The sequence below is a fragment of the Lycorma delicatula genome, chromosome 8, assembly GCF_047948215.1.
Source record: "Lycorma delicatula isolate Av1 chromosome 8, ASM4794821v1, whole genome shotgun sequence".
Classification (NCBI taxonomy): domain Eukaryota; kingdom Metazoa; phylum Arthropoda; class Insecta; order Hemiptera; family Fulgoridae; genus Lycorma; species Lycorma delicatula.
This window is the reverse complement of record NC_134462.1, coordinates 14,615,710-14,631,677: the sequence shown is the minus strand read 5'-3', so window position 1 is coordinate 14,631,677 and position 15,968 is coordinate 14,615,710. Positions and strand designations below refer to the sequence as shown.

The window sequence follows — 15,968 nt, the reverse complement described above, 5'->3', positions numbered from 1 at the left end:
GTTGTTTTATTTACTATGATCTTATCTTTTTATAACTGAAGTATTTGTTTCAGTGATTTTTAATCCATAACAGTCACCAATGAAAAATTTTTGAAATACAACTTTTTGAATAAATAAAAATATTTTTAATAACGTTAGTTTATTTAAATCAAACTTTTTGTAGTCCATATCCCCTCTGTACGTAAATTTTAGCTAATCATATGATATAATATTTTTTCAGTCACTCCACAAAGTACAGAATTAAAGAACATTCTTACCTTTACTTTTTTTTTGCTCATTATAGCACTTTCAGGCATAGCCCACCTTCAGTAATGTTTTCTTTAAAATGTTTCTTCTTTAATTGTTCTTTAATTCTATACTTTGTGGAGTGGCTGAAAAAATATTATATTATATGATTAGCTAAAAGTTTAATAATGTATATCTAAATGTTTGTTGTTGCTCTTATGATCTTTAGTAACTCATTAATCAAGTCATTATTATACAAGGTTGATTATAATAAGTTTAATCATAGTAAGCTCAGTAGTTATAAGTCATATTAAGGCTTCGATAGTAAGTCAATCCTTAGTTAGCCGAGCGTGGAACTTACATTCTTGGGATTAACTATATCATATATGAAATTTATTTGTGATGCATGTCTGGTTGACTATGGGCATTATGGTTTGGTACTTAACATACATAACCCTTTGTATTATCAATTTATTGCCAGTGGAGTTTCAAAAAAAATTAAAGCTAGGTTTAGAAGCCAGCATTCTATCCAGTACACAGAATTACTGCCCCATTATTATAATAAATATTTTAAATAAATAAAATTTAGTTGTAATTTAATAACATAAAATATAGTATTATATAAAATGTTTTATGTTAATATTTATTCTAATCAGAACAAAATAATAAAAGAATTTTTTTGTTTCTTATATCATTAAAAAGTCTGGATCTGATGTATGTAAAAACAGTGTTGAATGTAGCGCTCCATATTTATTAAAAACAAATATGTACATTATAATGTGTATTTAGGTAAAAAAAAAGAATAATAAACTTAAACTAAATATAAATCTTAAAAACTAAAATTATATTTAAAATAACATTGCCAGAAATTTAAAAATAGAAATATATTAAAAATTATCTTTTACCTATTTTTTCTTTTTTTTTTTTAATTTAAAGAATAAGATTATTCAACATTAAATTATTATAACTATAAATATAGATTGGACTATAAAAGTTGGAAGTCTTTTCCAACAGAAAAAACACACCTGTTTCTTTTAATAAGTGTATCATTTTTATCTCACAATATAGATTATTTTTTAAATATTACTTATTGTAACATTTGTATGTTGCAAATAAAATTCATATACATCTTCTATTCATGTGTGACAATGAATAATGACATTTTAAAAAAAATGTTTATTTATATCTTTCAAGTGATATAAAAAATTTCAGGTAAATTTTAATGAAATTTTTAGCCAAATATTCCTCATTATTTCAGGATTGTCATGAATTATATACCACTGTGATCATGTAAAAAAATAAAACAATAATTTTTTTATGTTAATGTTCAAACAGATACTAGGGAAAATAAATTTCTCTGGGTTAAACATACTGTTTCTTTTCAAATGTATTTCCAGGGAGAATAAGACATGGGAAATTTTTAAACTGTTGACTTTATATACACATAATATATATATATATATATATATATATATATATATATATATATATATATATATATTATATTTATGATCTGTTATTAAATAATAAGGCTGTATTTTGACCTCTTAGAGAAGGAGTGAGAACAGATAGTGAACTCCTTGGCACATTTTCATGAACATATCTATACCAGCATGAAAACCTTAACTCTCTCTGTCACTCAATTTATTATGACTTATCGTTTAGTAGTTTTACGTTTTCTGTTGTGTACCACAATAATGCTAAGTTTAAAAATTGAGCAGCACAAAATTGATATCAGAACATCTTCGATGTTCTGATACCCTGTACAACCTTCACTTCAAGAACCAAACAAAATGTAGAAAAAATTGGCCAAATTATTCAAGAAGACCTCTGACTCAGTCTCTAAATGATAGTTGAAACTATCACCATTTACAAAGCAACCACATGGAAAATTTTGTGTGAGAATCTCAATATGAAAAATGTTGGTGCAGGTTAATCTCAAGGATTCTCATGCCAGAGAAAAAACACACTACAAAGAGTGATATACTGCAGCAACCTTATGATGATCCCACCCTTTTCCAAAAATCATTACTTGTGACAAAACTGAATGTTCCTGTATGACCTTGAAATAAAATGACACTCAGTGCATTGGAAAATACCATCACCAACAAGAATGAAAAAACGTCATCAAAGCGAGTCCAAATTGAAAACCATACTTATTGAATTTGTTGATGTCAAGGGCATAATTGGAAGAATGAATTCCAGAATGTACAACAGTAAATTAACATTATTATAAGGAAGTTTTATCAAAGCTGAGAGTCAGAAAATAATGATCAGAACTATGAAAAATAATTTCAATCATCATTAGGACAATTCTTCTGCCCTACAGCACTTTCTGTAAAGCAGATTTTAACTGGTAATCCCAACACTTCCATATACATATATATATATATAAATGTGCTGAGTTTGTCAATTACTGAATTGATATAAACAATCCTTCGGTATTTTAAATTTTACCCTTTCCCAAGTGTAAGAATCTATATAATAATTACATCAATCAACCCACCAAACACAACCTAATTTTACACCCTCTGATACACATTCATGGAAATATGTTTAATATGATAATATTATAATAATTAATATAAAATAATGTGTAAGTAAAAAATAAAGTCTGACTATTACAAAATCGACTTCACCAATTCATCAACCAAACTATAGAATCCAATTTTTCTCATCCAGAAGTGTACCAAAATTAAGAAGAAATTTTTTTCAAATACCTATAATCCTCCTCCAAGCCATCCATCTAATTAACACTGGCAAAAAATTAGAAATATTTCAATATTAGAGATCTTTTTTTTTAACCTAAATCCCATAAATAAACAAAAATTAAAACTTTGAGAAATTCAAACTACTCTTTTTAAAAAAAATATACATTAATTTTTAAGAAATTTTTCTATTTATAAGAAAAATTTAAATGCATAATTATGTCCAAGAAGTTCAGATGACATTGGCCTTGAAGAGTCTACAGCTAGCTAAATCAATAAAATTTCAAATATTCCTATAATAAAACTATTATTTCCCAAAATTTTTTCTAACTTTTGAAGAGAAAATTGCATATCAAAAAACTCGTTTTAGACATTCAGGCCATCTTAACTTACTTTCAAGGGCCTCTAGCCCATTATTCACTTCAAATTCCAAAAATTAGCCATTGCAAATATTTGAACCATTCTTTTTTAAAATATATCCTACCTTAATAAAAAAAATTAAGAAATAGAGTGCTATCCAAAAAATTTAGGCCCTTTTTCCCCTTACAGGTTTCTCTATCCAAACCCCCTAAGTAACAGAACTGTTAGCACTAAAATATTCAAAATGTTGCTTTTCAAGATATGTTCAATCTTCAGAAAAGACGGGGGACTGACTTTTTATCCCCCAGAGTCAAAAACCTTTAAAAATAATTAGTGATGTTCAAGAATTATACTCTCCCTAGGATCTCTAGCTCTCCACACCCACTCCATTAAAAAAGTAGAATTTAGTGACATCCAGAACATTCCTTTTTAAGGAGTATTTTTCCAACAGAAAGAATTAAAAAACATATAATAGTGACCAAATGGTTTGTACCTGTTGACAATCAACAGCTTCTTGCCACCTAGCCCCTTAATACCAAAAATTTAAATCATAATCTTTTTTTTACTTCCTTGTACGAAGTAAAGGATGTATTGTTACCGCGAAAAATTTCAGTTTTCAGATATCAACAGAAATATCCATTTTGATCATCCCTGAATCCATTTTGACTAGATTCAGCATGATGTTTTTACATACGTATCTTGCATAACTCAACAACGATTAGCCGTAGAATGTTGAAATTTTGGATTGAGGACTATTGTAGCATCTAGTTGTGCACCTCCCCCTTTTGATTGCAATCGACTGAACCAGAAGTGTCCAAAAAGCCCAAAATCCAAAAACATTTGGATTTTGAACTTTTTTTAACTTCAGTAATAAGCCCTCATTGAGAGAGAACTTTTCAATGATGTATCACAAATGGTACTTATTTTCATTGGTTCCAGAGTTATGGCCAAATGAAATTTTAATTAATGAAATATTTGGATCTATAAGGGGAACACACATCGGTTTGAATCAAACTTCATCTCCTTTTTTTATTTTTTGCCTTTTTGTTTAGTTTATTTTTTTTACATTTTTTTTTAAATTAAATATATTGATTTATTAATAATTATTAACTCATGATTGTAAAAACGTTTTACAATAAATAATTCATTAATAACAATAACTCATTAACATTCATTAATAACTCAATAACATTAATTCATTAATAACAATAAAAATAAAAAAATATGAAAAAAAATCAGAAGTTATTAGTGAAATAAGATTTTATGTAGTTTTAAAAATGTGTATATGTAATTTAATAGGCATTATTACATGTGTATATGTAATAGAGTTGGTGAAACATCTGATTATTTAATATTAATTGAAAATTATAATTTAGAATCATATTATTTTTGGATTTTCTGGTTTAATTTTATTTAATTATTCTGGAATTTCTGTTTAATTTTATCTTCATTAAAGTTAACTACAGAGTGACTGAAAAATAGACTCTCACAAGAACAACATATACACTGAGGCATACATGTCCGATCTTTGATAAATTGCAAAAAATTCTTATCTTTTAATTCATTACTCCTCTAATATTGTCGAACAATATTCTCCCCAAGTCGGAATTGGTCATCATTTCATTTATGTTTTTTGTTACCAATCATTTAATCGCTCTTTGGTTTGATATAATTCTTCTGATCTTAATTTGTATACACGTTTTCTAGTTTTCAAATTTTCCTTCTTTATATTCATCATCCTTTCTTAATCTTATTATTTTTTCCTTGGTCTTAACATTTTCTTCCTCTTTATATTTATTCATCTTCTCTTAATCCTTTTATTCTTTCTTTGATTTTAATATTTTCTTCCTCTTTATATTTATCATCTCCTCTTAATTTTTTTATTCATATTCATCTTCTTGTGGTTTTTTTTTGGGGGATATATTTCTTCATGTTATCTTTCTTTTTCAAGCTACTTTTCAAGCTTACTTTTTCAAAGTGAGCTCTACCTACAGTAAAAATCTAAAAAATCAATCTTTTCAAAGAGTTCAGTTTCCAATTACAAGTTTAAGGAGACTTGTAATTATTTATTGAAGTATGTTAGAAATATAAAGTATTAATCTAATTTCTATTAATTTATAAAATTATTTTTATATGTTTAATATCATTCAGGGGATTATTTAAAGAAGAATAAGAATAGCAATGTAATAAGATCAGTAATTTGTCTTAGATCACATGTAATCCAAACTTCTTAATTATTATAAATCAGTAAGTAAAGTTTGTAATCTGTTGTACATAAGTGATTTGATTTGGAAGTCGAGAGTTCCAGCGTTCAAGTTTAGTAAAGTCAGTTATTTTTACACGGATTTGAATACAAGATCATGGATACCGGTGTTCTTTGGTGGGTGAGTTTCAATTAACCACACATTTCAGGAATGGTCGAACTGAGACTGTACAAGATTACACTTCATTTACACTCATACATATCATCCTCATTCATCCTCTGAAGTATTATCTGAACTGTAATTACCAGAGGCTAAACAGGAAAAAGAAAGTACATAAGTGATTTCACCTGATCTTCCGATTTGAGAGTGGGCTTTTTTTTAGAGGAAAAATTATAATATAGCTTGCGTCTCTTCACCTAGTATCTCTCTTTAATTCTTTATAGGCTTTGTAAAAAAATGTGAAAATGAATGTTAAAAAACAGAAGTAACAAGAAGAAAATGAATATCTGCCATAAAGGAAGGAAGAATTGAATATTAGACTGTACAGTTATTAAGTCCAAATTTACAGAAGACTGCAAGAGTGAAAGCAAAGTAAAAACAAGAATGTATATGGTTAAGAACTAAGAAAGCATTTAACAGAAAGATATGTTTATTACATAGTAAGATTGAATTATATGAAAATGAATGTTAAAAAACAGAAGTAACAAGAAGAAAATTAATATCTGCCATAAAGGAAGGAAGAATTGAACTTGAAGAAGCATCTTATAAAGCATTATGTTTGGAATGCACTTTTTTGTGGATGTGGATGTGGATGTATGGATACTAAACAAAAGAAAGGACAAATACATTTAAAATTAAGATAAGAGGAAAATGGAGAAAATTAAGTAGACAAATTAAAACAAAAATGAAGTAATGGAGAAAATTAATCAGAATAGTAGCTTGATCAGAACAATTCAGAATAGGAAATTTATCTGGCTGAAACATAACATTAGTAGAAAATGCTTAATTGAAGTACTGCTAAAAGGATTAGAAGAAAATTCATCAAGAAGAGTAGAAGAAAAAAGTAGAGTCGTAGATAATCTAAAAGGAAATGATAGTGATCAGGATATTAAAAATTTTGCTGGCATTAGAGAAGAATGGACATAATGTGTAATCATCTTCCTTAGGATATGTAATCATATGATTATTATGAGTATTAGTACAAATAATGATAGAATGTTATAAACATCCTTTGTTATACAACTGCCCACATACAAGCACAAAAATTTAAACATGTTAACATAATATTAAGATATCATGTCGGAACACTACTCAGTTTATAGTTGGAACAATTTTTTGAATTTGAAATAGAAGCTTGACCATCTTCAGGATCTGTCATTGCATAATTAAATTGTTGCATCATGACTTGATAGGTGATTATAATACTCATTATCTGAAAAATAAATAATTAACCATTATTGTTTTAAATGTAATTTATATTAAACAAATATATGCATATATTTAGCTAATATGAAATAGAAGATATATTAAATCACAACTATTTCAGTGCTACTTATAATTTTAAAATTTTAACATAACATATAACCTAACCTTGAACTCTGCCAATAACCTCACGTTGAGCATGATGATAATCATAATATAGATAATTAGATGATAATCACACATTTATACAGTTTATGGCTGACATCCTATGGTATTTTAATATCAGGAAGACACCAGCCAAACATTTTCAGTTGTTAACACATTACTGTTATTCTCCAGGGAATCTAGCTATTATGGTATATGTAGATAAATTAGTACGTAACATGGAAGATTTCTTCAATCATGTCTACTAACTCAGTACTCCCTAAATTGTATATGGTGATATTATTTCTCTGGATTAATCTACCCTTCAGATCAATATCTTCATAGATTATTTATAACTAGTTTTTAGTATAATTGTTAGCTTTTTTTTTGTAAATATTTAAGCCTTTTAGTTTTCTAAAAATCTTAATTTTTTCAAGAATAAATACTTATGATTAATGCAAATACAAAGTTACAAGAGGTTATTATTATTTATTTTGACTAAGATTTATTTAATTATATTAATCACATTTCCATACTACGTTATGTTACTTAGAATAAATTTATTTATTAAACTCAGTTACCATTATAATAGTTTTACGAGTGACAATAAAAAATCCCAGTCCATTAAAATAAGTGTGGTGCTGACATGCAAGTTCATTTTCAAATCTCTCAATCTGTTAAAATAAAATATATCAAAATTAATGTTTACAAATAATTTAATTATTATCATAACTTGTATTCAGATCATAATAAGGTTTTATTTTGTATGATTATAGAACAAATGATTCGCAATGTACATAAGTAGATTAGTACCTATTTTTTTTATTTAAAAGGTTTTCTAATATTCTCCTGTATAAATCATCATGCTTCAATTAACATGAAGTAAGTCATAAATATAAAATGTCAAGGAAGTGTTTAAAATTTTCATCAGTATTATTATGCACTTTTAAAATTGTTATTCCCAATAACATTTGCAACCCAAAATTTTTGGTAATAATTTAACATCAATTTTTAAAAAACAAAGTTCTATTAAGAATATCTCGAGAGTTTATTACATTTGGTTGATTATAAAATAATAGACTGCGTTTACATGTAGAATATTGTATCATAAAAATTTACAGAAATTTATCTATCTCTTGTTTTAAATTTATTTCTTTGTTTTTATGTTTATGCCAGTTGTACACTTGACTAATCTGGGTTTTTAATTGGGGAATGTAGTCTCATCAGATTTTTCTAATTAAATAAATAAATTTCTGCTCAATACTTATGTATTATATAATGCATGTCAAGAACGAATAGATGTGCTACTCCAAGGGTAAAATAACAAAATTACTTTAGCAACTGCCTGGAAAATTAAGGAAACCATGACAAAACCTTGATCAGAACAATATTACAAAATGTACAATTATAAAAATAAAAAATAAAAGTAGTTAAAGTTCATATTCATACTTGAAAAAATAATAAATTTACAAATAATAATAATTTATGATTAATAATGTAAAGATCCTTAGAAGGTGTTCATAAAAATTATTTTAGTACATTTTATTAACAAGAACAACCAAATAGGTCTATTCAATGAACAATAAATAAATATAAACCGAGATAGTAATTTTGATTATTAACCTAACACCAGTAAACAATGTTGAAAAAGTATAAATAAAAAATCTGATGTGGACATTACATGACTTCCTTGTACAACTTAGGGAGAATATTGTCCGACAATATCAGAGGAGTAATGAACTAAAAAATAAGAATTTTTGCAATTTAAAGATCAGGCATGTATGTCTCAGTGTATATATTGCTCTTGTGAGAGTCTATTTTTCAGTCACTCTGAGGTTAACTTTAATATGGATAAAATTTAACAGAAATTCCAGAATAATTAAATAAAATTAAACTAGAAGATCCAAAAATAATATGATTCTAAATTATAATTTTCAATTAATATTAAATAATCAGATGTTTCACCAAATCTATTACATATACACTTATGTAATAATGCCTATTAAATTACATATACACATTTTTAAAAGTACATAAAATTTTATTTCACTAATAACGTCTGATTTTTTTTATTGTTATTATTGAATAATTATTTATTGTAACATTTTTTTTTTTACAATCACAGGTTAATAAACTAATAATGGGTTAATAATAGAATATATTAATAAATCAATGTATTTAATTTAAAAAAAAAGTTTAAATAGTAAATTAAAAAAAAGTTAAAAAAATAAAAAAGTGTGATTCGAACTGATGTGCCTTCCACATATAGATCCAAATACCTCATTAATTAAAATTTTATTTGGCTATAACTATGGAACCAGTGAAAATAAGTACCACTTTGATATATAGTTGAAAAACTCTCAATGAGGGATTATTGCTGCAGTTAAGGAAAAGTCCAAAATCAAAATGTTTTGTACACTTTTTGGACACTTTTGGTACAGTCGATTGCAATCAAAAGGGAAGGTGCACAACTAGATGTTACATTTTGAATTATGCGAGATACATACATACCCACAGATGTCACGCTGAAACTAGTCAAAATGAATTCAGGGATGGTCAAAATGAATATTTCCGCTGAAATCTGAAACCCGAAAGTTTTCACAATCACAATACTTCCTTTATTTCGTACAAGGAAGTAAAAAGATGTTTTGAAACTTACAATTGGTGATAAATTCACCATTTATTTTTAAATTTTATGAATAGGAATGTGGTAGAGAGAATATATCACACTTAAAAATACCAACCCTGACTAAGATTCAAACTTGGAACCCTCCACCTAAAAAACGAAGACAAACTACTACTACTATTATGCCAAGAAGATCAGTATTGCATCCTAGAATATTTATTTACAAAGTTATTTTATCCAAAAAAGTGACATAAGGTGACTGAAATTATATATTACTAAATAAAACAAGGCCCTTTTCAAGAATTTCACCAGAGTTGTAACCATAAATGACAGTTTTAGATATTTTACTTACCGTAGAGGTATAAGAAACATATTGCACTGAAAAAAGTTTTTCTTTTGCTTTAGAACTTTCTTCAGCCACCCATCCTAATACAATGCATAATGATGTACTCCTTATTATTAAATAAGACAGTGACAGTACGTAGTAAATTTTACCAATTAAAGATCTTTCATCAGGTCTGAAAATATTAATTCATAATCATGGTTATTTCAGAATTATTATTTCAATTAAATTATAATGATTAATCCTATTCATAATATTTTTCATTGAAGGTATAAAACAAAAGAGGTTATTAATGGTGTTAGTAAAATAAGATAGGCATACCAAAGATGTGCAAATAAAAAGATATAAATTTTTACACAAAAATAACAAAATGGTGGACAGTGGGAGAACAAAGGAGAAATTGACTTTTTTCCAAAGGATATTTTCTGTTTAGTTTTACAAGCAGAATCCGAAAATGTATAGCCAGCATACCATTTTATAAATATTCTGTCTTTTAAGCATTATCACACAAGGGTAAAAATTCATGAAAAGGAATTCACCCAAAGCAATAACCACAAATTAGAGATTAGATACTACCATTCACAATCCACAATGAATCTATCAACTATGAAGAAGATCAATTAAGTTTTTCAAGCAGTAATATCATTAAAAATATTGATTATATAATAGTGATTAATATTTAATATTAATCACCAAAATGCAAATTAATGTCAAGAATTAGGAAATATGTGCATTTTTATTATATTCATTTATTCATATTTAACAGTATTAAAAACTGATAGTAATCTTTATTTTGATTTGATGATTTGAAAGTTATAAAATTATTCATGTCTGAGTCAGCTTTTACTCTAAATCAAGGATTTTTTGATATTACTTGATTTTAGGCAAGCTTAGATAGAAGTAACCTTTTATAAATTTCACATTAAAATAAAGTGTACTAAATTTTTAAATACAACTTCATGGATAACAAAATTCAAATTATTTATTATTTTTGTAATAACAGCCTGCAAGCCCAATTAGAATTGCTTTTCTTCAATTAGAAGTGAATTTGATCACATGTACAAGCTTTACTAAGGGATTCAAATCCAGAATCTTCTGGCTGAAAGAAATGTTGGTGTAGAGGCAGTCTCTGCAACCAAAAGAAAGTTATCAAGAAAGAAACATGAAGAGTTAACACCTGATACAGAACTAAAATCAAACTTTCAGAAGGTCAAAATTTAAATGGACTAAAAGTGTGATAATGCAAGAAGAAATATATGTAATGTTATCCATTGATTGAATACTTTTTAATTTTTATGCATATAACTTCATGGTTATTAATGATTGAATATTAAAAACATAGCATTTGAGAAAGGATACACATTCAATTTTATACAAACTACACTTTTTCCATTATATCGGCACAATTTGACATTTTCCAAGATATTTTAAATACAAACTTTCTTAGCTGGGAAAAACAAAATTTGAATACTTGATGAAAATTAATATCATAAGTTACTAACAAGAGGCTACAAACATTTACTTAAATTTTATTTTAGAATTACATTGAAAATCCTATTTCTAAGTTAGCAGAAACAAGTAATTTTATAACTATACACACAGTTTAAAAATTTTATGAATTTCCAAATTTTGAGAGAAGCTTTCCATTCACCTCTACTTAAGAATGCAGTATTTAATTTCTTAAATTTAAAAACATGTTTTTATTAGTTAAGCATTCTTTTTTAGGGTTAGTTTGTCTACCAAAGCATTCTGTTATATCATTTGATGACATAAAGGATTACCTTTCCACTGTCACAATATCATCTAATGGAATGAATTTATAAAAAATGTTTTATTAACATGTTTTAATTATCACATTCATAGCCAGCTTAATTGTAATTGCGTTAAAATAAATATTCTTTTCACTTTTAGATCATAGAAATTTTACCTGAAGTAGCTTTTAAAAAAACTTTTTATAGTTGTAGGCATAAGACAAAAATACATGTCTTCCTATAATCACTTTCTTTCACTTATATCACATGTGAGAGAAAGGTTGCTAAATAAGTAAACTCGTAAACAAGAATGAAAAAATGTGATTTATACTGTTTTAACTGCACATGTAAAAATCATTCACGTTTTAAATATAGGGAAATACGAGTATACTTCAAAAAGATCTTACTTTTCCTTAACATCAAAGCATTGAGTATACTTTTTTCACAATAGAAAGATGGATGGTATTAATTTCTTGATTCACACTCTCTGTCTTACAGGTTTGATGCATAAAAATCACTAATACAAGTATTAGAGACATTAGTCAGAGTCGCTTTGTTTGAGAATAATAATTTTCATAATTCAGCATGCCTTTTTGGTGAAAAGAGTTAAAGTATCACTTAGGAAAGTTGAATGTCTGAAAGGCAATGGAGAACAATTTCCATTACAATAATTTATTCTTCTCATCTACCCTATCAAGCCTAGCATGGGATTCTTGTTATTTTTTTAAAGTTATACGATTTTGTAAATGACTTGTCACGTCATCTACAATGTTAAAATTATGTAATACAAGATCTCATCAACTGAAATATAATACCTCTATTAAAGGAATAGTCCAGATAGATTTTCTGGTGGTGTATGTCCATATAGTCAGAAAATTATTAGTTTTTAAAATTTTCTTTTTACAAAAGTAAGTTAGATGTATTTGTATAATGTTAATTAATTACTTACGTTAAGTTAAAATATAACTGAAAACAAATGGTTATAATTGACTGAATAAATGAAATAAATAACAAGGTAGATAGACTTTCAGTAATAAGATTAGCTAATTCTCTAATAATGTTGTAATTTCTATGATTAATCTGCCAATAAAACTGGACCTGAAGAAAAAAAAGCAATTATTTTCTTAATATATTTTTAATTTGAATTTAATGAATGTATTAAACATTATAACAATAAACACAACTAAAAATTTTAATATTTTTCTATTGACTAATTAGGATCAGACTTGTTATATTCTTATCAGAAGGAAAGGTAATGTTTATGTTTGACATATCATACATAAACCTCCTGTCTCTGAAATCATTAAAGTGTCAGCATGATTAATATAATATATTTAGAAACATTTCCCTGTATTTTGAAATTCACTAGTAAAGTATATCTATAATTAAAGTAAATGTATGTATTTTAATAACAAAACTTGTAATTTTTTAAGTACATTTTTTAAATGTTCAGAAAAAAATGATAATACTATCATTTTCAATAACTAAAACCACTTGACCTCACATAAATTATATGGTTTTAAAAGTGTCATTCACAGACTACTCAATGCAACCATGTCACCTCAAGACAACAAAGAGAAAATCAATACAAGTAAAATACACAAACATGCATAACACATACCTACAAGATATAACATTCCCACACAAAATAAACAAAAATGGATCACACTAACATAATATAGAAACTCAGAGAATAGTTCATAAGTTTAAAAAAAACCTGAGTACAACCCTTCAGAACAAAAAACAAAACAAACCATTACATGTAAAACATAATCACCAGACAAATACAGTGTACCTGAATATGTAAATTGAACTGCTTTGACCACATAATGTTTCATTTGGTCACATAAGACCCAGATTTGAAGATATTATGAATATCCCTCCATTGAAACATTTCGATGATCAACAATGGATTCAATATTTGCCAACAATCTCACACATACAAATCACAAATCTACAACACTGGCAACATCACAAAAAAAGACAAAACCTCAAAAACCTACATACATAAAAAATGATATCTTAACATAATCAAAGATTATGAAACATGCAAACATACAATAATATACTGAATGAACACAATTGATTAAACATAATCAATAAACCTTAGACCACCTCCTTAATACATGTCTGAGTCCAAATCAAAAAACCACTCATATTGGCTTACACCAATATGAGAACAGCAGCTCCAGTCACTGAAAATGGCTGCAAGAGCGATTGAGAAATCATTATGTCTTAAGTTTTTAAAACTAAGTGTTTACTAAATTTTATTCAGTTTGTCATTTAAAGAGTTGATAGTTTTAAATAGTTCAAAAGGTTATCATAGTGATAATTAATGAAAAACTTGTTTCATTGCAATAAAATAAAAAATAGAGAAAACCATTCAGCTGATAAGTTAAAACCAATTACCAGGAGAGAAAAAATAACTTTCTCCAATATGCTAACAATTTTGAATTCAAAAAGGTCCAAAATTGTTTTGTTATACACATTACTAAAGGGCTTTGATATACCCATTAAAAGGATTATGCTTTCAAAGGTGATGATATATCAGCACAAAATTATAAGCATTGAGTAGGTGTTCATCAAAAATGGCTGACTCTAAATTTTAACACACGCACCTATCTTATAAAATATTAGTAATCAAAATTTATTATCAGATCATAAATATCAGAATCAAGATTTTCATTTTTTGATTTAAAGAAGTTATTTTCTGTTTAAATTGAAAATAGTTGAATAATAATATTAGATAAGAAATCAAAATATATGGATGATTATGGACTTGTTTACTAAAAGAAAGCATTAGGAAAACTGTTTCAGAATTCTGTTACAGGACATAAGTAGATATACTTGGATTTGAAATAAAACTTTCAATATTAAATTATAATAATAAATAAAATTACATTAAATTATTTGTTAGCTTACCTTCTGATCCATTGTTTTTAGTTTGAGATTGAACTGATGGTACAGTTGGCACAGTATATAACCATTAATTATAATAAATACATCAATAAAATTGAAAATAAATGTTGATACAGCATTGACTGATAATACTAGAATTCCAATTTTTGGGGTAAATGTAATTAAACTGAATACTTGGGGAAACCACTGAAAACATAGATTTCTTAGCATGTCGTCAAAAGTACATGACTGCTCTAATGCATTTGATAAAGCAAGAGTATGTTCCACTGAAATACATAATTAGATATTAATAAAGAAAGATATATTCTTTAACATTTTATTAAATTGCATGCTAGCAGTATAATACAATTTTTGTTAAAAATAGTTCATCTTAGTGTTTTTTTATCCTGTGTAGTGCTTTCACAGAACTCTGCTTTTCCAAAACTGATATTTTTGTACAAAAATCAATTAAAACAGTGAAGATGCTGTATCTTTATTTTTGAGATAGATATAGTTTAAACATGTTCAATACTATATCTTATTCACTGAAATAACGTTAATTATTCTGTTGCTGTTATAGTCTATTAGGTAACCTAATATTATTTCATGATAGACAATGAAATTAATATTTTGTATCAAATTTTGATATATTTTTAAATATGAAGTTATATGATTGTAATCTATTACTTCCCAAAGCCAAATATTAGCTGTTTTTGATTTTCACTTGTTCATTAATTATATTTTAATCTTTTAATATATTTTTTCTGAAGCCAATTGTTATGTTTATTGCCATAAGAAGATTTTCAGTGATTGGGGAGGAGGCCATTGCTCCATCCTCCAATCTGGAGAACCACAGAACTTGTCAGGGTTACCATACCTTGGCTGAAATATTTTTGTTTTAAAGCAACAAGAACCCACTTTTCCATTATGCAACATAATTGAACCCTGCATGCCATCATGCACCCAGGAATCAAACCAACTCATGATTTGCTGGCAGAGCTGATCAACTACTAATGTAGAAGGATCTGTCCCATTCAAGAATTTAGTGCTGGCTATTCGATATCAATTCTCCATCTGGTGCCTTTTATAAGCCTTTGATCTGGCCAATTTCAGTGGTATTAGGCACATGAGATGGTTGGATAAGAGACTTCCACTGAGTGTCTGGAACTGGGTTCTTTCCAGACAAAGATCAAGAGGGTGTCTTAGAATGATACAACAAAATGAAACTGAGAATTTTATTTTGAATAAAAGGAGTTCACATGAGAAGAATATCATGGACAGGAAATT

The 15,968-nt window shown here is 26.8% G+C and overlaps 1 protein-coding gene across 1 annotated transcript in view; it reads right to left on the bottom strand.

The window, feature by feature from the left end:
* Positions 1-6,791: 6,791 nt before the first annotated feature.
* The window catches only part of LOC142329131 (gustatory receptor for sugar taste 64f-like), a 30,548-nt gene continuing 21,371 nt past the window's right edge, over positions 6,792-15,968 (bottom strand). Inside the window, exons 4-8 of the mRNA XM_075373466.1 lie at positions 14,706-14,968; positions 12,733-12,881; positions 10,042-10,207; positions 7,645-7,737; positions 6,792-6,929 (exon numbers count right to left, since the gene is read on the bottom strand). Of these exons, the coding sequence (XP_075229581.1) occupies positions 6,792-6,929; positions 7,645-7,737; positions 10,042-10,207; positions 12,733-12,881; positions 14,706-14,968 (809 nt within the window). The remainder of the gene's footprint in view (positions 6,930-7,644; positions 7,738-10,041; positions 10,208-12,732; positions 12,882-14,705; positions 14,969-15,968) is intronic.